General features: G+C 40.7%; 1 protein-coding gene across 12 annotated transcripts in view; it reads right to left on the minus strand.

The window, feature by feature from the left end:
• Nucleotides 1–21,955, minus strand: part of CASK (calcium/calmodulin dependent serine protein kinase) — a 420,545-nt gene that overhangs the window by 297,070 nt on the left and 101,520 nt on the right. For all 12 annotated transcript variants that reach the window (XM_084635068.1, XM_084635057.1, XM_084635067.1 and 9 more), the window contains exon 2: nucleotides 9,084–9,196. In XM_084635068.1, the coding sequence (XP_084491194.1) occupies nucleotides 9,084–9,196 (113 nt within the window). The remainder of the gene's footprint in view (nucleotides 1–9,083; nucleotides 9,197–21,955) is intronic.

Below are 21,955 nucleotides of genomic sequence, written 5' to 3' on the forward strand. Positions count from 1 at the left end.
CTCCAGGACTGGAACACCCACGGAAAAAAAAAAATAGTGGGTGCTTAGCACACACTGGCAGCCCTACAGATCAGCTCCTCCCCTCCCCCCCCCCGGCACTCTCCTGCCTGCTAGCGGGCCCCACCGATCAGCTCCTCCCCATCCTCCCCAGCGCCTCCCACCCGCTGCAATCAGCTTTTCAGCAGCATGCAGAAGGTGCTGAGGGAGAGAGCGAGGAGGGGAGGGGGTGCAGGAAGACTTGGGGGGAGGGGGGAAATGGGATGGCAAGGGGCGGAGTGGAGGTTGAGCACCCACCCAGGAATTCAGGAAGTTGGTGCCTCTGTGTCCAGTCCTATAATTCTAGGATTCTCTCAAATCAAAGACTCCCCAGCACTGGGTGGGGGCGGGAATACCCACTGACATGAATGGAGCAGTTCATATGTCTCAGAGCTTTTGCTTCAGGCTCTATTCATCCCTTTGGGTAGTCTCTTTCATCCAAGAACATTCTGGTTTAGATGAATGGGCCACTTAACACCTATCTAAACTTGAAACTTTGAAGTTTGAAACCCACCTTGTGAAGAAGTCTGAGGGCTTGACTACACTTGCACTTCATACCACAATAAAGCCACCCAGAGCGCTCTACCTTACTCCCCGTCCACACTGGCAAGGCACATAGAGCGCTTTGACTCCCTGGCTGGAGTGCTCCTGGTACTTCACCTCCGCGAGAGGGATAATGGCTGTTGCGTACTGGCTGAGACGATCCAGGGTCAGTGTGAATGAGGAGTTAAGTAACTGCACTGTGATTGACCTCTGGAAACATCCTATAATCCCCTTAAGACAACTGCTCATTCTTCTCTTTGTTGTGAAATCGCTGCCCAAATGCGGAAGTGCCATTTCAGAGCTCCGTTTCAGACAGCGGCTGCTTATCTGATTGGACAAACATTTACTCTTTGCTTTGAGTGAGTGAGAGAGGCGGGGGGGGGTCGGGGGGTCTGCACTTACAAGACAGCATGCTGAAACACTCAGCACCCCAAAAACCCACTCCCCCCCCACACATACATACAACACACTCCACCCCCCCCTCATTTGAAAAGCACGTTGCAGCCACTTGAATGCTAGGATAGCTGCCCATAATGCACCGCTCCCAATGCTGCTGCAAGTGCTGCAAATGTGGCCACACCGGTGCGCTTGAAGCAGTCAATGTGGACAGACTGCAGCGCTTTCCCTACTGCGCTCTCTGAAGGCTGGTTTAACCCAAAGCGTTCTACAGCTGCAAGTGTGCCATAGCCTGAGAATGAACTGTAAACATTTGGGACAAAATCTGCCTTGTCAAAGTCCCTCCGCCCCCTCCACTCCCAAATAATTTTATTTTATTAATTTACTAATGTAATCTGAGTACATCAAAATATTCAGAAGGCACTGAAACTATTTATGGGGGAAAAAATTACACATGCAAAGGCTCACAGGGAGGGGAGTGGTGACTGGGGTGAAAGCAGGTGGGAATAGAAGGAGACAGGTTTGGATTTGAGGTACTGGATGGGGCATTATGGGAATGGACAGCAGGTATTATATGGGAGAGGTTGAAGAATGTGAGGGGTAGCAGAGCACGCTGGAGTTCTAGGGGTGGTGGCAGGGACCTGCCAGCCCTGACTTCTCCCTTTCCATGTGTGTGCTGGATCTGGTGGAGCCCTACCCCTCTGCAAGGGACTGAGCCACTCTCCCTGCCCCTCTGTGTGAGCTAGGGAAGTGGCTGACTGAAGGTAATGCAAATTTAAAAATCTGAAATCCAGAAAAAATAAATAGTTAAGATACACATCACCCCTGTTCAGGGCGGAGGGGCTGACCAGAGCATATCAGGGAGAGACAGATGGCTGCATGGTCTTGCAGCATAGCTGGGTAAGCCTGGCTGAAACAAGCCCAGGAGTCACAGGTGGGTGTGGGTAGTGGGAGTGAGGGAACCAGCTCAAGGCAAATAACCAAGGAAATGAGTACACAGTAGCAGAGGATCTGAGACAGCAAGGAGCCTTCTTATATGTTAACAGCTTCTAGGTGCCAACTAATAGCTTAATGGGATGGAAATGGGAAGGAGGGAGCTGGAAATGCTGGCGGGGGAGCTACAGATTGCAAGGAATTGTGCAGCAGGAAGTGGAGAAGACTAACACACATTTTTCGCACATGCTTAAGGTTACTGTAAGCGCCATGTGATGAAACTGTCAAGGTTTTGGGGGACACACCATCGATGAGACTTCTCTCGTCGGTCCTGTTAGCAACTACACATTGCAATCTTTCCAGGCATGACCATTATCCCCATTCCACTATAACAAAACATACGGGGGGGGGGGGGGAGAAGCTCTTAGGAACCACATGGCAACTCTGTGAACCATTACAAAGATCACTGAACCGACACTATTTCTAGCTCTGCCATTGGCCTGATGGGTGACTTTGGGCAAGTCACCTCACCTCATTTTTCCATCTGTAAAATGGAAATAATGACGTAAAATTTGTTGAGAGCTACGGATGAAAAGTGCTGTATAAAAGCTGGGTCTTTTTATTATTATTGAGCCATATTATCAACTGCAAAGCTACCTGAGAACTATAACCATCTAAATGACCACTAACTTCTATAACACATTTCTTCCTGTTAAACACCCTCACACACCTCTAGGAAATTCCCTGACAAAAACCATTCATTAATGCAGAATTAAGGTTATCCAGAGATATCTCATGCCCTTCCAGAATGTCATGTTCAGCAAAACTCAAACCTCTAAAAACCAGAAAAGTTCAGGTATGCATCAATGCAATATGTTGGAAATTGAGAGGCACCTGGTGAGCCTTATAGTCATTCTTCCCACTGATCAAAGCACTAGTCCCTACAGACAAGGCCATGACCATTCCCCTGGCATCAGTTAGTAGGTACTTGCTCAGTCTCAACTTCTTTGCAAAGAGACAAAAGCTATATGTCTTCTAAACAGCCCTGCACTGAAAAGGAGAAAACAGTCTTGTCACATCTGTAAAATGGGGATAATGATGTTAAACTTTCAGACCTACTGATGTAAGGTGCTACATAAAAGCTAGGTCTTTTTGATAATTACCTAGCAACAGTAGTGTTATCAGTTGCAAACCTGTGTGAAAACTACAACTGCCTACATGACCACTAACCTCTACCAATAAACATTTCTTTTTTTGTTTAAGAAGAAAAAAAATTGGAAGTGGCATGGCAAAAATCTTTGTTAACACACAGTTAACACTGACTGTTGATAGCTGGTGTCTTTTCAGAACACTTGGTTCAGCAAAACTCAAAACTTTTCCAAACCAGGAAAGACTAAGTTACACAACAGGAAAAGAAACGAGAAGGAAGAATGCTAGAGAAAGTGTGATGAGAGAAAGAAAAGAAAAAGAAAAAGGCGTAGTAAAAATTTCACGAGGCATAAAAGTATCAGAAAGAAGGACAACACTGTTCACATTTCTGTTTGTTAACAATTTAGAGCATTACTATTAACAATTATCTGAAATTACATGGATTATTTTGGTATTCTTATTAGATTTTTAAAGACTTCACTAGTTTAATAAAGAATCACTGATTTTTCATGTTTTCTAGAACATTGTGTCGTGGAAGTACAGGATAACCTCATTTATACTGATATTTAAAAATATTCAAACTGTTTACATCTTCTCATATTCATTTGTATATTCCAAAGGACAAAGAATACAAAGTGTCAGCAATACTGCAGTAGTGTGTTATCATGCACAAGACCCAGTGTTAATCCAGTAGACCATGCAGCCACTTGAACAGTGACATGGCATCAATAGACTGTATTAGAGCTGATGAATTACAACGTTATAGAGACTGATAAAACAATAGGCAAGACCATGAACACTAATGTTTAGCTCCAATAGAATTCAATCTATATTAGATTTATTAGGTGTCAGACACCATTACAAGGCATTAAATGAAATTCTTCTTTCTATTATAAAACCATTGTAAACACGTGCATAGCCAGCAAGTAATTTTTTATGTCCATGTACATAAGTGCAACACATATGGAATGTACTTTTGGAAAGAACATTGCAGTAAATAGGTTTTTCTTTACAAGCCAGCAGTCACTCAGGCAATATGCCACAGCAATTTATAATCGTAACAACTGCTATTCAGAGACTATAGGATTTTTTCAAAGTTTGATTATTTTTGTTAGAGCAAAGCCATTTGCACTGCTACAGTAAGAGAGAGAGAGAGAGAGAGTGTATATATGTGTGTGTGTTCTTTATGATAATTCTTCTGTAAAAATGCACTCCAGGCTGAAGCTTCTTACAGTAAGTACAACAGTAAGTTCACAATTTGCTGTCTTTTCTTTTAGTAAAGAGTTTTTAAATGAACAATATTTTTGAAACACTGCAGTATTGTATCTCAGCGTTCCTAATAGAGAATATTAAGATCATATTCTCCAGGAGTTTGCATGTGAACTTTGGTACGCCATATACCCCTGGGGGAATTCTGCGCCAAATTTTTTTTTAAATTCTGCATATTTTGTCAAAATAACACAATATAATCACTCCAGTGTCAGTATTTTGGTAATTTATTTCAAAATACCTGTCAACAAGTATGTCAACAATATAGACAACAACAACAAAAAAGATGCCCTAAGGAGTAGATAGTTAAAGAATTCCTTATAACAAATTAATTCCAGTTGGGAGGAGCTGGAGGGGACTCTGTGGGGGGCCCCAGAGCCCAACCTCAGCAATCACCCTCAGAGCCCACACACCCACATTCCCCTCCCCCCGCCCAGACACCTGTACCCCCAGAGCCTTTACTTTCCCCAGCTTCTTTACTGTTCCATCGTGGGACATGACATGGTGCAGCCCTCCCCTTCCACACCCTTTGTCAGAGCTGGGTCTCCCATGCCCTCTCCCAACCCAGGGAGAATGAAGATCAAGCCAGACAGCGAGAGCACGCAGCCTCCATCCCCGCTGGGCTGGGCATCCCACTCACTGCGAGCTGGGCTCTGCAGAGTTCAGTGGCCCCTAGTTGTGTCCAGTAGCTCTGCAGCCTCAATTCTGCAGGTGAAACATGGAATTCTGCATTGCGCACTGGTATACAATTTCCCCAGGAGTAATTAGCCCTAGTATCTCAGTCACCTTTGTGGCCAATGGAACTGCTACCAGAAAGGTTACTTTGATGGAAAGAAGAAAGAGTACATGTAGCAAATGGCTTGAAAGGTGGGCTCATTAACCTTGCCAGTACAACATTTAGATCTCAAGTAGGGGGACACTACTCCCAAAGGGTCTGTAAGATATCTAGCTACCATATGGTGTGAAACTGTGGATATCCATAACTGGAAGGTAGAGAGCTGAAATGGGCTGTGAGATGAACACTCAGGGAGTCATGGAGAGTCCAGAGTTCTTTAATAATAGAAGGTAGTCCAGTACACTGGGTATTTGAGCTAGAGACTGAAATAACTGGCATGCTTAGACAGTGAACCACTTTGCAGAATAAGTCTGCCTTGTAGAGTCCTTTGTCCTGTGGATAAGAATGTTATGACATCAGTAGAGAGAACTTGCTCAACTGAGGTAAATTAGCCAGCATCCATGCCATGAGGTCCAGGGAGTATGACTCTATAGGGTGGATCTTACCGTCTTTTTGCCATATTACATCTGGCTGTAGAGGCAATGGTACTGGAGGTTGGATGTAGAGATTCTTTAGATCTGAGACCCAGAACTGCTTCTGCTCTGCTAGAGCTTTTGATGATGATCCTGGGTGATTCCTGCCCGAGTTTCCTGAGAATGTTCAGGATGAATGCACTTATAGGGTAAACACACCTCAGGCCCTGGAACCAGAGTATCATATATGCATTAGACACAATTCCTGCATTGTGTCTTCGTCTGGAACAAAGCTTTTGACATTTCCAGAGTATTCTCTGGTGGCAAAAAGATCTATGGTTGGATGACCCCTGACCTGAGAAATATGTTTGGACAGTGTCCTTCACTGTCCATCTGGTCATTTCTGAAGTGTCTGCTGCGGTGATCTTCTAGCACATTCTGTAATCCTGTGAGGTATACTGCTTTTAATTCCGTGGAGGATACAAAAGTTCTGCAGACATGCAGCTTATTGACATAGAGGGATGGAACTTGCTCCCATCATTTGTTTTCACAAAACATGGATTTTGTACTATCCATCATGATTTGACTTGCCAATCTTTCATAAGCAGGAGGAAAATCATGCACGCCCACCAAATAGCTCTTAGCTCCACAACATTTAGGTGAAGTAGTGTTTTCTGAGGAGTCCACATACCTTATGTTTCAAGGTTGTTCAAATGGGCTTCCCAACAAAATGTGGAAGTCTCTATCGCCAACATCTTTAATAGCAGTGGCGGAGAGAATGGTATTCCCTTGCAGACTTTCAGATGATCTTTCCACTAATTTAACAATGACAGGACTTTCTGGGGGGACATGCACTGACACACTCAGGTGATGCCTACTTGGCTGATATACAGACTTCAACTTCTTTGCATGCATTGAAGATGAAGTCTGGTATGCTGAGTTACATACATGCAGGAGGCCATATGAGATAAGTCCTCACCGATGGTCTTGGGGTGAGCTTGTAGGTGGGTGGGCACATCTAGTGTGGCTTGAAATCTTTCTTGTGATAAGGAGGAGTGCAGACTGTCTAGAAACTTCTGCAATTTTTCCTGCACTACCGCCACAGGCATTTCTAACACGTCTGCCATGTGACACAGAAGTTTTGAAATCATTAGGCTGAGTGGAAGTAGAGTGCATAACTGGTTCATCAGGTGAGGAAGAAGCGTGCCACTGTTTGGAGTTATTCTTCCCAGTTTACAACGAGTTTGTGCCAGCTGTACCTCTTGTGCAACTCTACAAGTTTTTATAGCGAAGGGAGATGTAACTCTAGAGAGGTCAGGAGGAGTTAGTTTCCTCATCAGCTGCATCCCCGCAAGAGTCCAGTATGGCCAAGTTTGGACATTATAGGCGTAAAGGACTGGGGGTTACAGGGGTAGATACAAAGAGGAGTGCTCTCTTTCAGATTCCACAGGTCTATGCCTAAAATGACAGCTCCTCGATCCTCCATCTGACCAGATACATGGGAATGAGGAGAATGGGTGCAGGATACCTCCCTACTATGATCAGAATGGGAGCAAGAAGGGAAGAGAATTTCTCCTCTAATGATGAGGCTAGTCTTCACAGAATTATAGAAATGTAGGGCTAGAAGGGACCTCAAGAGGTCATCTAGTCCACTTCTCGCATCAAGGCAAGAAATCCTTATCGCATCTTAAATCTCCCCTACTACTGTAGCTGAAGAGGTGACTGGTACATTAATAGTATTGGTTATCTGTAACATACAGGCACACTCATAGCTGAGGATAGTAATGGTGATTTAGGCTGTGCAATCACGACAAGATCACTTGATACCAAATATAAGTTTGGTGTGAGAAAGTCAGTGCGAGGAGCATCTGTATCGTAAGGGTCAGCACTAGCGTCCTGGGTTCCGGAGGCATTGGTACTGTGTATACAAATATTGGTACCAAGAAGTCAGTACTGGGTGAAGTGCAGACCTCTGCCTAAGACAGTACCACACATTCAGATATCAGGTTTTGCCAGGGTGTAAGAGGAACCCGATTTGGGCTCTGACCTACCCTTTGCCTGAGTAGTCTGAAGAAAGCAATGCCTCATTTTACTACATCCTAGGAAGAGGAAACCTAGGCCTGTACTTACTATGAGCATGATGTTCCTTCCCACTCCTTTTAGATGACTGGGTGCAGGAAGACAGCTACGTTGTCTGTCTCAGTATATGAAGGTTTCTTTGAAGAGTGAGCCCAGGAGCTGGGAACTGAGCTGTAGCTCACAGGAACCATGACAGAGGAAGCTGGTTCAGGCCTGGTAGGGTCCCTTCCTCTGGTCCCGAGGAGGCTCTCACTGAGTGCTCCAGGAGAAAAAGTTTAAGACTGGTCTCTCTCACCTTCTGCATCCTCTTGGAGAAAAAGTGACAGATTGAGCAATATAAGGGACAGGCCCCATTCTGAAAGGAAAAAGGCACCTTGAGTGCCCTTATTAAGGAGGGGGATGTTCTGAACTCCAGGTTTCAGCCAAAGCAGCAAAATCCCAGTACTAGAAAGTCCCTAAAAATAACACTCCTTTATTAGTGTTATCCCCAAACTAGCGTAAAAAGGAGAACACTACTCTAACTATATCACCACATACACACACAACAATCAGAAAAGTTGCACATTGTGCAGAAAAGCAGACGCTACAGATGTTCCGTTTTACAGCCATAGGCAGTAAGAAGGAACGGAGGGATAGCTGGGCTTGCTCCACCCTTTACGTCCTTGAATGTGTGTGGAGGGTAGGGTGGTGGTGCACAAGAGCATCCAGGGACACTGCTGTCCAGTAGAATCCAATCTCATGCACATGAGCACCAGAAGTGGAATGTACATGGACAATCGTTCAAAGAACACTATCATCTTCCTTGGCCGTGTGAAGAAACTGAACTACTAATCCACCCAAAATAAAGTTACATCATTTTCAAATTTAATTCAGAAAAGGCTTAGTGGTTTGTTCTAAACCAGGTTGGGTGAGGTAAGAATTTTGTTTTTAAAAATGTTGTATGGCCTGGTGGCAATCTTTTATGTATAAACATCAGTTTGGTATAACTTTTGCCCCTTCTATGGTGAGTATTTTTCAGCACAGACAAGTTAATGGCTCATAAGGAATTACTTCCTAAATCCAGACTGCTGAAAAGAATATATAGATGTACAGAAAGGAAAAACTAATAAAAACATGTCCATCTTCTCCTTCTAACCAAGAGTACTTCCTCTCCAAAAGGATTCTAGGCAGGACAAAAGAGGTCTGAGACAACTTCTTTCCTAGTACATAGTCCTATAACTAGACAACCATGAAAACTACTAAAACTTGAGCAGATTTAGCAGGATCCACGCATTTCCAAGTTTCCAGTGCAGGAAGTCTTTGGTTCAGACTTATGTGGAACATTGAACAAACAGGATCTTCAAAGTTAGCAGTTAGGTACTGGAAGTCAGCCACAGAAAAAACAACTGCTTTATAAATTAACAAGAATTTACTTAAAAGTCCTCCCTTACCTTCTGTACTTAATCCAGGACTTGAGGTGAATTTTGCTACATCGACAATCTTGACAGCAAACTGTTGCCCAGTTTCTCTGTTGATACATCGCCGCACAACACTGAATGGACCCCTAAAAAACAAACAAACAAAAACAGTCAGATTTTCTGCATTAAAAGAATTACAAACTATTTCGTTCTCCTTTGTGTGTTTAGCTGTACAGTTCCAAATATTTCCTAACACATGTAAGGTTACATTTTTGGAACTATAATACAGTGCAGAAGGTGTGTACCTCTCACCCAAGTTGTCCAACACAAAATGTAATTGCTACTAGAGTTTAATGTAAACAGCATTTGACAAACTTGATATTTTCATTTTTAAAAGTTCATAAATAATTTCATATAGTTTGCTTGTAAAGGATACAACTAATAGAACCTATACAAAATCATCATACTATTGCTAAAATGTAATGTAATTTGTTTATTATGATACAAAATACAGTAAGAAAAACACTGCAAAATACCTTTATATTTATATTACACAGATTTACTATTACCACATTTAATTCTAGAAAATGTTGTGATATATGTATTCTAATAGGCTCAAATCCTGCAGTCCATTCTCATTCTATTGATTTCAGTGGGAATTTGCCTGAGTAAAAAAAAAAAAAAAAAAGTGAATAAACTCTGACTGAGGAATCCAGGATATGACTGACTAAAAGTACTGTTCAATATAAAGAGAAAGAATAAAAAATGCATTCAATTCTATTATTTTTAAATGCCTATTAAGAAACACTTAGAAAGGATAGTTTAAAATAGTCAAACCTACAAAAAATGTAAGTAAATCTTTCCACTTACATCACCAGCCAGTGAATTTTAAACCAACACAGGAGACATGGGAAATTTCCATTACTACTTTATATTTAAAACTCCAGGGTAATAGAAATACATCTAAAATTTTCTTTGATCTTTATTTCTTAAAGAGCCATCATGGAATCAAAGACGCTACATATAATAAAAGATTTGTTAGATTATCTAAAAAGAAAAGGAGTACTTGTGGCACCTTAGAGACTAATCAATTTATCTGAGCATAAGCTTTCGTGAGCTACAGCTCATTTCATCAGATGCATACTGTGGAAAGTACAGAAGACGTTTTTATACACACAAACCATGAAAAAATGGGTGACTAACACTACAAAAGGTTTTCTCTCCCCCCACCCCACTCTCCTGCTGGTAATAGCTTATGTAAAGCGATCACTCTCCTTACAATGTGTATGATAATCAAGGTAGGCCATTTCCAGCACAAATACAGGTTTTCTCCCCCCCCACATACCACACAACAGAACCACTAACCCAGGAACCTATCCTTGCAACAAAGCCCGTTGCCAACTGTGCCCACATATCTATTCAGGGGACACCATCACAGCGCCTAATAACATCAGCCACACTATCAGAGGCTCGTTCACCTGCACATCCACCAATGTGATACATGCCATCATGTGCCAGCAATGCCCCTCTGCCATGTACATTGGTCAAACTGGACAGTCTCTATGTAAAAGAATAAATGGACACAAATCAGATGTCAAGAATTATAACATTCAAAATTCAGTCAGAGAACACTTCAATCTCTCTGGTCACGCGATTACAGACATGAAAGTCGCTACTTTACAACAAAAAAAACTTCAAATCCAGACTCCAGCGAGAAACTGCTGAATTGGAATTCATTTGCAAATTGGATACAATTAACTTAGGCTTGAATAGAGACTGGAAATGGCTTAGTCATTATGCAAGGTAGCCTATTTCCCCTTGTTTTTTCCTGCCCCTCCCCCGATGTTCTTGTTAAACCCTGGATTTGTGCTGGAAATGGCCCACCTTGATCATCATACACAATGTAAGGAGAGTGGTCGCTTTGGATAAGCTATTACCAGCAGGAGAGTGAGTTTGGGGGGGGGGGGGGGTGAGAAAACCTGGATTTGTGCTGGAAATGGCCCAACTTGATTATCATACACATTGTAAGGAGAGTGATCACTTTAGATAAGCTATTACCAGCAGGAGAGTGGGGTGGGAGGAGGTATTTTTTCATGCTTTGTGTGTATATAATAAGATCTTCTACACTTTCCACAGTATGTATCCGATGAAGTGAGCTGTAGCTTACGAAAGCTTATGCTCAAATAAATTGGTTAGTCTCTAAGGTGCCACAAGTACTCCTTTTCTTTTTGCGAATATACAGATAAGAGACAAGGTGGATGAAGTAATCTCTTTTATTGGACCAACTTCTGTTGGTGAGAGAGACAACCTTTTCAGCTATACAGAGCACTGTGTGGCTCGAAAACTTGTCTCTCTCACCAACAGAAGTTGCTCCAATAAAAGGTATTGCACCCACCTTGTCTGTCTAATATCCTCGAACTGACGTGGCTACAAATAAACAACAATATATGGTTTATATTGACCTCACTTCTACACAGGTTTCTTTGAAAATTGATCCATAAGTGTCATAACCCAACACACACATTTTTGGAAGTCATTTGTTAATATTAGGATTTAACTTTCACATTCTTAGTGCTAACATGCTATGAGACAAAACTCAACTTTAATTTGTAATATTTTCATATAAATTGCATCCCACAATGCTTTAATGTTAGATAACGCAATTACCCACTACTGCTATTTAACTAGGTAAGTTACTCGGTACAGACATGAAAGAAAATGTTTTCAGATAAGATTGTGGGAACTTAGGAAGGCAGTAGTCACAAAGAACGTATATATTTTATTTTATTTTTGTTGTTGTTGCTTCTTTAACAGTGATAACAAAGGGCAACTTGTAAAGTTAAATTGCCACGCACTCAGAAAATTAGGCTAACGTACCAGTTGACAAGGAAACTGACATTCAATAAGTTTCTCTGAAAGATAAGGGAAGTAATTTAAAGTATATGGATGGAAGCTGTGCATGGAATATTCATGTTTTTCTGTTTATTGGAATAAAAAGCAGAGTGCTTAGGTTAAAATATGAGTTTTCCCTTCTAGACAGCAAACTGCAAGTCAGGTTATGGATCTCCGACTCCTGAGACTACAAAGTGACAGCCTTTCTAGTTCTCAATAGAGACTTTTTAGTGGAAAGGGTGGAGAAAATAAGTGAAAAAAGTTTCAGTTTAAATATGTTTATTTACTAATCATTTTAATTTTAGTTTGATGTTCTTGTACATACAGGGTGATTTTTGGAATTTAATTACTCTTTTAATCCTGATTCCATTTTTGACTCCAGATTACTATTGTAAAAGTCTAAAAATTACATTTTATCCATTTTACCAGTCCTTACAGTCTTTTATTTAAAACAGTAATAGTATCCTAAAAAAAGGAAGAGGAGGGAGAGTGTAGAGTCTAACTTGAAGCCTACTTAAACATTGTAACAGGAATCAGAGAAAATATTCTCAGTCTTGGACAAATTAAACACATAAAAAGGATAACTAAACCCTAAATTATATTATCCTCTAGTGAAAACCCCCTCCAAATTGCACTGTCCTCCAGATGAATAGCTAGAGATACAAAAGTGTGACTGCCTCTTTTTAAAATAAATTACAAGCTAAGGTCTCGATCTTGCAAAAACATATGCATGTGTTACCTTACATATGTAAGGCCCACTGTGTGCAATGTAAAGTTAAACATGTGCAGAAGTGTTTGCATGATCAAAGCTCAAACAGGCAATTTTTTTCTCACTAATATCCAAGCTGGGTGCATAGGTATCCATATTTGGAATGTCCTATTACTTTTCAATATTTATTAAGAGAACATTTTAGCCACACTCAACATGGATATTTTTAAAAATTATTAAATGAAAAAGCCTAAGTATACAGGTATAAAAATGTTTCAATCATAGATCCTTAGACAGAAATTGTACCAATGCAGTTGACCAGCAAGACACATTCCTTAATTAATACATTATGGAACTTAAATTTAACAGTCCTGTAGCCTTTATAGTGAAGCCTTCTTTAGTGACTAAATATGCTAGCCTGGAATGGTCTTTTTTTCACACTTGACAACCAGAGCTAATTTACGTATCAGGGTACAGGATCTACTTTTACAGCTATAGTCTGCATTTCTCCAGAAGGCTAAATACACCTGTAGCATTATTCCAGAAGGGAAAGCACTTGGAGAATAATAATGTTTTAGTTTCATAATTAAACGATCTTCAATGAAGAATGGAAATCTAGGTTTTAGAACTAGGCTTCTTTAGAAAAAAGGATGTTGAGGAATTCCAAAATGGTTATTTATTATTCATACTACAGTAACACCTAGTGGTCCCAAAGATCAGGGACCATCATATCAACTAAACTAAAAGACTGTCTCTGCAAAGCTTATAGTTTAATTAAATGGTTACCTAGTTTATTATATTCCAACATTGAAGGATGTACAGGAATTATATAGATTTTCTGTATTTTTCTACAGAGGCCTCCGATTTGTCTGCATGTGCATATTCCACAGGAAGCCATTTCTTTTGGCTACCTAATGCTCCAGCAGCACCAATGGGAAATTAAGGGTAATTACCTTTAGAATACTGCAGGATATATTTTGAATACACCATTTTAAGGTAAATAGGTTGGATGATACTGAACATTCGTTAGTATTTTTTTTGTTTTGTTTTAATTCAGTGGATGAAGTTCTACTCAGGAAAGTAAGCATAATGACATGGGCTTTAAAGTAGAGCAGGAAGTTACTGAATGCATGCTTCCCCACAAGAGCTTTTCCAGTAAAACACTGCTATGCAACAGCTATTCTTCCTATTGGAGGGCTCTGCTCTAAAAATATTTGGGGCCTGTTTTCCAAGTCTCATCCTACAATCCAATCAGCCAATTTTTTTTTCAATTAGACTATCTATTGCTAATAAACGTCATGCTTCGGGAATAATGAGACAATCATTAGAAAAGTCAGGAAGTTTTCTGTACATGGTATAGTACTGCCCAGTTGTGCACATTATGTAGCTATTCCACTTTCATCTGAAGGCCTCTCAGAGAACACCCAATTAAAGAGGACCTGTAATTTATTCCACCTTGAGAGTTCATATAGGAATTTCATGAACCCAAACCCACAGCCTTCTGGGTAGCCCGGGAGGCTGTAAGACTGAGGGAGCCATCCCTGACAGAAAAGCCCCACTGCCTTGTGGGTGAATTTGGGAGAATGTAGGGCTATGAGAGTAAACAGACAGAAAATCTGGAGTGGAGCCCAAAAGGCGGTCAGATACTAATATTTTAGTATCTTTCTGACAACTCTTGCAGCAGATCGGGTACCAGATGTACTGGTTCTTCCTCGCCTCTGGATTTTACCATTGACGCCAAGAGGGGGGTCCTGATGCATGGGCAACTCAGGGCCCCCATATCATCTGCCCAGGTTTGCACCCTGGAGAGGTATTCCAGCTTCGCCTCAAGCATCAACACAACACAGGAGGCAGCAGTCACCAGTTCTAAGCTCTTATTCCACTGGCGTAGCGTTGAGCACCAGGGGCTGTCTCCGACAGTGGGAGAGATAGTCATATATCACTGGACAATCATTGCCCACCATAAAACTGGCCAGTCCCCAGACAATAAGGTGTTGTCCCACCACAGTCTGCCTGCTTCAATGGGTGCCTGAAGCATAGAGTTTTATAACTTGACAAGTGGACTACAACCAATGCACCAAGCAAATCAAGTAAAAGAAAGAAACAACCTTAAAGATAGGGTGCTTTAGGGTTCACACCATAACAACTGGATTATCTGAGGACCTTCAACAGATCAGTGATGCACGTAAAACTGCCATGATCAATGACGAGCTGAAACGACAATATGGATATCATATCCCTCCCAGAAACATGGCTAGCATCAAACGGATCTCTCAGAGAAAAAGACTACAACTTCGTCTGGCAGGGGAAAAGCTCATAAGAAACCCGAGAGCACGGAGTGGGATTTGCCATCAAGAACTCACTTCTGGGGATGACTGAGCCACCTAGAAATGGATCAGAGAGAATCTTGGCAATACAATTGTTCACATCTGAGGGCCAGTCAACCTTGTAAGTGTGTATGCCCCAACACTCTCCTTGTCTTCTGACATCAAGGACCAGTTCTACGACCAGTTGAACACCAGCAAGCAATATTCCATCAGCAAGGAATCAGCAAGATTCCAAAACACGAATATGTTTTCCTGCTGGGGACTTTCATGCGAGGGTGGTAGCTGATCATGAAGCATGGACCAACTGTCTATTAGCATTACTGTAGCACTTAAGAGCTCCAGTCTTAGACCAGTACCACTTTGTGATAGGCACTGTACAAACTCAGAACAAAAAGTCCCAGCCCAAAACAGATTACTATCTAAATATACGACAAGAGACAACAGAAGAATACTGACAGACTGACAGATGGAGTACAAGAAAACAAAGAATACTGGGAGAATGATGAGTTGAGACCATAGCCTACCAAGTCTTGAGCACCCTAATGGAAGCAAACAATTTGTATGCTGAAATATTTTGAAAAATTTGGGGCAAAACCAAGACAAAGCAATTTGGAAGCTGGAAGAAATTCATGTCGCAAACCATGGAACTAGAATAACCAGTACTCTGTAATGAAAGAAATGGAAGGAAGAATGTAAACAAGAGACGTTCTGAAGCACATTAACCCTAAACTCATTAGATAATCTCCAAAAAGGCACTTTTGTAAGATAAAAATGGCTTCAGTGGAATTAGAAACAAGTGGGCCACAAATGTTCCATCGTGGCAGTCATACGGTGTTCAGTTCTCATAATGAAAAAGGGTACTGAGAGCATCATTAAAATCTTGATACTTACTGCACTGCTATTTTTAACATACTTATGGTATTTACAGTATTTCCTATACTTAGGATAGGGAATACTACAGATGGCTCAGGAAATTTAACTACTGCATGAGAGAAATGTCAAGAACCTAATGGCGCCCACTATGCACTACCCTAATGAAAGAACACGGAGAATGAGAGCATACAAGTGTTTATCTTTAATATATCCTGAGGCTAAAGCTACTATTTAACAACGCAATCCTTTCAGAACTTGATTTTACACATAGTGTGTGTGTGTGTGTGTGTGTGTGTGTCAAACAACTTGAATGCGCTGAGACATCACAACAAATGCACATGTTTAATTTATTATGGAGGTGTTGGTCACGAAGTCTGAATCCAAAGTTTTCAATTTAAGGGGAGTTTTAAACTTTTTTTTTTTTTTATAAAAGCCTCATTAAAATAACAATAAAAACACAAAGTATTCTTAGAGTACTACTGAATTTTTCATTGTGATTTGATAATTAGACCGATACAGAAAGGATAAGAGTTACAACATTAACCTTTTTTAAGTTTTCCACTAGATACTCTCACTTTTTGGCAGGTAGGAGTGGGGGAGAGGGAGATACCATTTGCAAGAAAATTAAGCACCCTGGAATCTATCCTTTGCTCCACATATGCTGAGTTATAAATAAACATTAATCCACAGGCAAGTACTGCCTAACTTCCCCAAGTTGAACCGAAAGGAAATGCATCAATTTGAAGTGACAGTGTAACACAGCCATTTGGGTAACTTCCCAACCAAATACCCCTGTAAGTCTAGGGAAAGTTCTTCAAGCTGGGAAAGGAGACCATGACTCATGAGTTTAAATCTCACCTCTACTGACTGTGGTTTATACTCCTGTGCAGTTTACCAACTTATTACTGACTATTAACATCAATCCCCAACCCTAGAACACAGTCAAGTATGAGCTGTCACTTCATTTTACAAACAAGTTAACGAAGTGGTTATACAAAGTCACTGTAGGCAAAGTCAAGAACAGAACCCTGGACTAACATGATCGTACTGCCTATGACTCCCAGTCATAGACCAGCACCACTTTGTGGTAGGCACTGTACAAACAGAACAAAAACTCCCTGCCCCATCTAAGTATAAGATGAGCGACAACAAATGGATAGACAGACAGACCCATGAGGGATACAAAGAAACAATCATAATATTGGTGAGAAGGACAGTCTGTGGTCTCAAAAGCCCATCATTCTATCGAGTTTTGTGTATCTTGATCCCAAATCTTAGCTATTCAACCACACCACATTTTGGGTTACTATGTCTTTAACCACTAAAACAACACTTGTCCTAGAGTCAAGGATAGAATCCCAAATTCCTGGTCTCCAAAATGCCATTGATGTCTAGCAAACAGTTATGTCACGCATTCACAAAAAGTGTGCACTGAGTCCTTTTCTGAACTGTGGGTCTGAAAGTCCAAGGTTTAAACCCTCCTGTTGACTCAAAGGGAGAGTTTGTTCTGATTGCATGTGCCAGATTTTAATTTTCAAGAAGAATTAGCTTACTTTGTTCACACAATGAGAAAATATTTTTAACATAGTCTTGTAGCTTAAGCACTATTACAATCTAAGTTATAACATGACACAAAGATACAGGTATTTCGCATTTCAATTGTCGTCTCCTATTCTCCCCTAGCTGGCCCCATAGACCTACTGACTGAGGTACACCACCTCTACCTAAAAAAGCTAGGCAAAACTAACAAAAGAATTTTTTTGTCACAGTTACATCAGAACATGTCCCACCAATTTAACACCTGACAAAATGGAAATAAGTTAGAGACTTCTGACTTCCCTGTTACTTTAAAGTTCCCTAAACACTGCTGATAACCTGCTCACACACACCATAAGGCTTTCATTTCCGCCTCCAACAGATACAGATAATAGAGAAACCATATCACCGATAGAGCAATATGGATTGATTGGTAAACTGGGCACAAGCAAATAATGTGTTTAAGTACAGACGAATGTGCATTTCTACATCTGTGAACAAAGAATGTAGGCCATACATACAGGACGAGGAACTCTATCCTCAGAAGCAGTGACTCTGGGAAAAAAAACCCCAATTTGGAGAATCGGCTGAATGTGAGCTCCATGTGACATTATGGCCAAAAGGGCTAATTATGCAATCCTTGAATATATAAACAGGCAAATTTCAAGAAGTAGAGAGGTTACATTAGCTCCGTATTTGGCACTAATATGACCACTGTTGGAATACTGTGTCCAGTTCTCATGTCCACAATTCAAGGATGATATCGATGATAACTGGACAGGATCCAGAGAAAAGCCACGAGAATAATAAAAGAATGGAAAACATGCCTTACAGCGAGAGACTCAAAAGATCTCAATCTATTTAGCTTAAAGGTTAAGGGATGACTTAAAAGCAGTCTGTAAATATCTACATGGGGAACAAATATTTGATAATGGGCTCCTTAATCTAGCAGACAAAACTATAACACGATCCAACTGCTGGAAGCTGAAAACTAAACAAATTCAGACTGGAAATAAGGCCTACATTTTTAACAGGGAGGATAATTAACCACCTTAACAATTTACCAAGAATTATGGTGGATTCTCCATCACTGGCAATTTTTAAACCAAACTGGATTTTGAGGAAAGTTCTATGGCCTGGATTATGCAGGAGGTCAGTCTAGATGACCACAGTAGTCTCTAATCTATAAACATGAATCTTAAGCATCAATTATCTTCTCAATAGAATAGTGTTTATCCTGGCCCAGCATCAGTCTCTAAGACAGTGGTTCCCAAACTTGTTCTGCCGCTTGTGCAGGGAAAGCCCCTGGCAGGCTGGGCCGGTTTGTTTACCTGCCGCGTCCAAGGTTCACTACTCCAGGCCAATGGGAGCAGCTGGAAGCGGCACGGGCTGAGGGCTGCACTGGCCGCTGCTTCCAGCGGCTCCCATTGGCCAGGAGCAGTGAACCGTGGCCACTGGGAGCCGCAATCAGCGATTCACTTGCTGACACGGCAGGTAAACAAACAGGCCCACCCACCAGAGGCTTTCCCTGCATAAGCGGCGGAACACGTTTGGGAACCACTGCTCTAAGATCTAGCCATTTTCTTCAATGTGAGTCTTCCCACCCCCCAAAAAAAGTTTGTTTCAGCTCATTTTTATACTGTCCTCTCTACTTGTTTTAGCATTTATTAAGATATTAAATATTGGAATCAATCTGGCACTGTTGGAAACCTGCTAACATCACTCATAAAAAAGAATTCTCTCTCAAAATGAATATATACAAAAATCAACTTCAGCTTTGTTAATCAGTTTCAGTAGCTAACTTGGTAATGTTCGCTTTCTTTTAACAAAGGATTTTTCTTTTTAAAAATGGTATAAATTGTGACAACTAAAAAATAAGTAGATGTTTCAATTGATCAACCCAACCGTCAAAAGAGAGGTCTCATTTATATGGAAAAGTTCCTCCCCTTATTTTAGTGGAGACTAAATTACGAAGAAGCTGAAACATCATGATGGAACATACTCCTGATGTGCTACGTTTTTGTTTATTTTTGTTTTGCATTTAAAATTGAAAATCCAGATTTCTGCTCCAAAACCATTTATGCAAAGGATATTGTGTCACAGTTCATTGAACCAACATACTGGAAAAATGTGACAGTAAAATCATGGAAGACAAACAAGCTGAATTATGAATTTTTCCAGTTTTTCAGTGCCTGCATTTCTCTCCAGTTTGCTCAGCATAAACCATGTATTTTTTAAAATTTTTAAACCACTTTGTACTGGTTTGGTCAAACCTTTCTGGTAGGCTGGGACTGAAAAAGTAAATATGTTTTTAAAGTATATCTGTATCGAAGGACACACAAGTACAGAGTCAGTAGTCTGGGAACTCTATCATAGCTGCTGGCAGGTGAGAGTGAGCCTTCTCCCTCTTTTCACTGCTGCCAAGACAGGTTGCCACAAGCTGTTAGCCTGTTATAGAATAAAGTTGCAGCCATGGTTAAAAAATTCCAGATATCTGTATCTGTCCCCAGTGACCAGTCATTCACAATGTATTCTTGTGTTTTAATTACAGAACTGTTAGCTTTTTAGTTTGGACAACAAGCCCTTTTTTTGGTTTGCAGATTAAACAGGCTTACAACAGGAATCACAGTGTGTGCCAGGCTTCTATGTCATGAAACCTTTGTGAAGATTTTTTTCCTCCCATAAAAACTGTTTCTTGCAGGGAAAAAAGTGCTTTTTTGGGCTAGAGAAAAATCTCAACTATGCTGGCTACACCTTGAGTTTCTCTCAAAGATATTCTATTGGAAAGAATAGCTTTATCACGGTCTTTCTTCTGGTGCCTGCCTTTATGTTCATGAATCTCAGTTTTCTGGAAACAAACTTCATTCTCCGTCAAGAGAGATGGAAAACTGGTGAAGTGAGGGGAAATAACACAGAGAAAAACGAATGTATTCTTATGGAAGGAGTCACCTGATGGCGCCATTACACACAGTTTTACAAGATGTTTTCTTCTTAGGATACAAGCACTGTTTAGTCTTTGAAGGCATGCTTCATTTTTAGTTTTGTGATGGGAACTGCTTCAAGGAAAAGTGCTCATGACCTTAATCTAACTAGAGTCAATTCTTGGGGAAGAGTTACTCCTCGGGTACCTGGGATTGGCATTTGGGCTGAGATTCCTGGAAGCATATTGTCTGCCTGCTGTTTGTGACCACCCCATTCAATGACTGATCAGTATAAAAGTAAGTTACACGCGAAAAAAAAAATACCCAGGGAGTCTGCATCACTAATTTCTCCTCCCATGGGAAACCAACTTGCAAGGCCCCAAAATCTACCACCACTTGGCAGAGGTGTGACATTTTCTCTTACAACACAGTGCTTGATAAGCACATCCAGAACACTCAGTTGAGCTCTCCAGCAGGTATTACAGATTCTTTAGTCTGTCTACACTCACAGGAACACTAGCTCATCTACTGAGTACAATTCCATACATTTTATTACAATTTTAAAACAGCAGTAATGTCTTCAAACAATGCTTCTGTAATACTATTGTTATACCAACATACATACACTAGTTGTCCTTTTTACAGCTTCAAACCAATCTCTTTCTAAAGACGCAGGATGTCTGAGGAAGTGTGGTGTAAGACACCATCAACCACACTTGAAACCACGCTTGCAAGGTCCTGTGTGATAATCTACTCCTCTCTGTCCAAAATGGAAAGGTATAAAATGAACATAAATAAATAAAAGCTATCTCCCTGAAAAGCACTCAGCTGTAAAAATGAGACAAGTGGATTCCATAATTACAATGCCACCAAGCAGCTTCAGCACAACAAGTTATTTATATTAGAAATAACAACGTATGGTGTCACGAACAGTTTATCATTTTACAAGATCACATAACAGTAATGAAATTTACTTTAGTTCCTTTTAAAGGAAGCATGTAGTAGGATAGGGACAAAATTTACCAATAGGCAGAATATCTATGAGAAATGCCAAACAATAAGCACCTCTCAAACAGGGAATTAACTAGTATTGCTCTGTGTGCCTTAGGGAAATTAAATCTCTCAGAAACAAATCCATCCTTGCTTTCCAGTTGCACACACATAATACATCATACATACTGCTTCCTGCATTTACTGAGAACACCTGGGGGTATTTATCGAACAGGTTTGACTCTTTCACTTGACAACTACGTGGACCTGAAGATCAGCCCACGTGGACCTGAAGATCAGCCCACTGCTAGTTCCAAGTGGGAAATTGAGAAGGAGTGGCAAAAAGGTGGGGATCGATTGTGCAGAGATCAAGCAGTAAAAAATTGTGCAATCCCTCCCCATGCTAGTTTGAACAAATATTTGGCAGATGCTTTTGCTTACTTTTGACAGCATTTTGCCTGTAAATATAAATTAAACCTGACAGGCTGCTGAAAACTTCCGACTGTTGCTATTACAATGAACTGGCATATATCCTAGCTTCATGACTCGGAATTTTAATTTACCCAAATCATTTTACATTGATTTTTTTCACACCCCAGCAGTCCTCAACTTGGTATGAATTGGGACTCAGAATATTTTATTTTTAGCCAGTCTATA

This window comes from Lepidochelys olivacea, assembly GCF_965140295.1.
Source record: "Lepidochelys olivacea isolate rLepOli2 genome assembly, chromosome: 1".
Classification (NCBI taxonomy): Eukaryota; Metazoa; Chordata; order Testudines; family Cheloniidae; genus Lepidochelys; species Lepidochelys olivacea.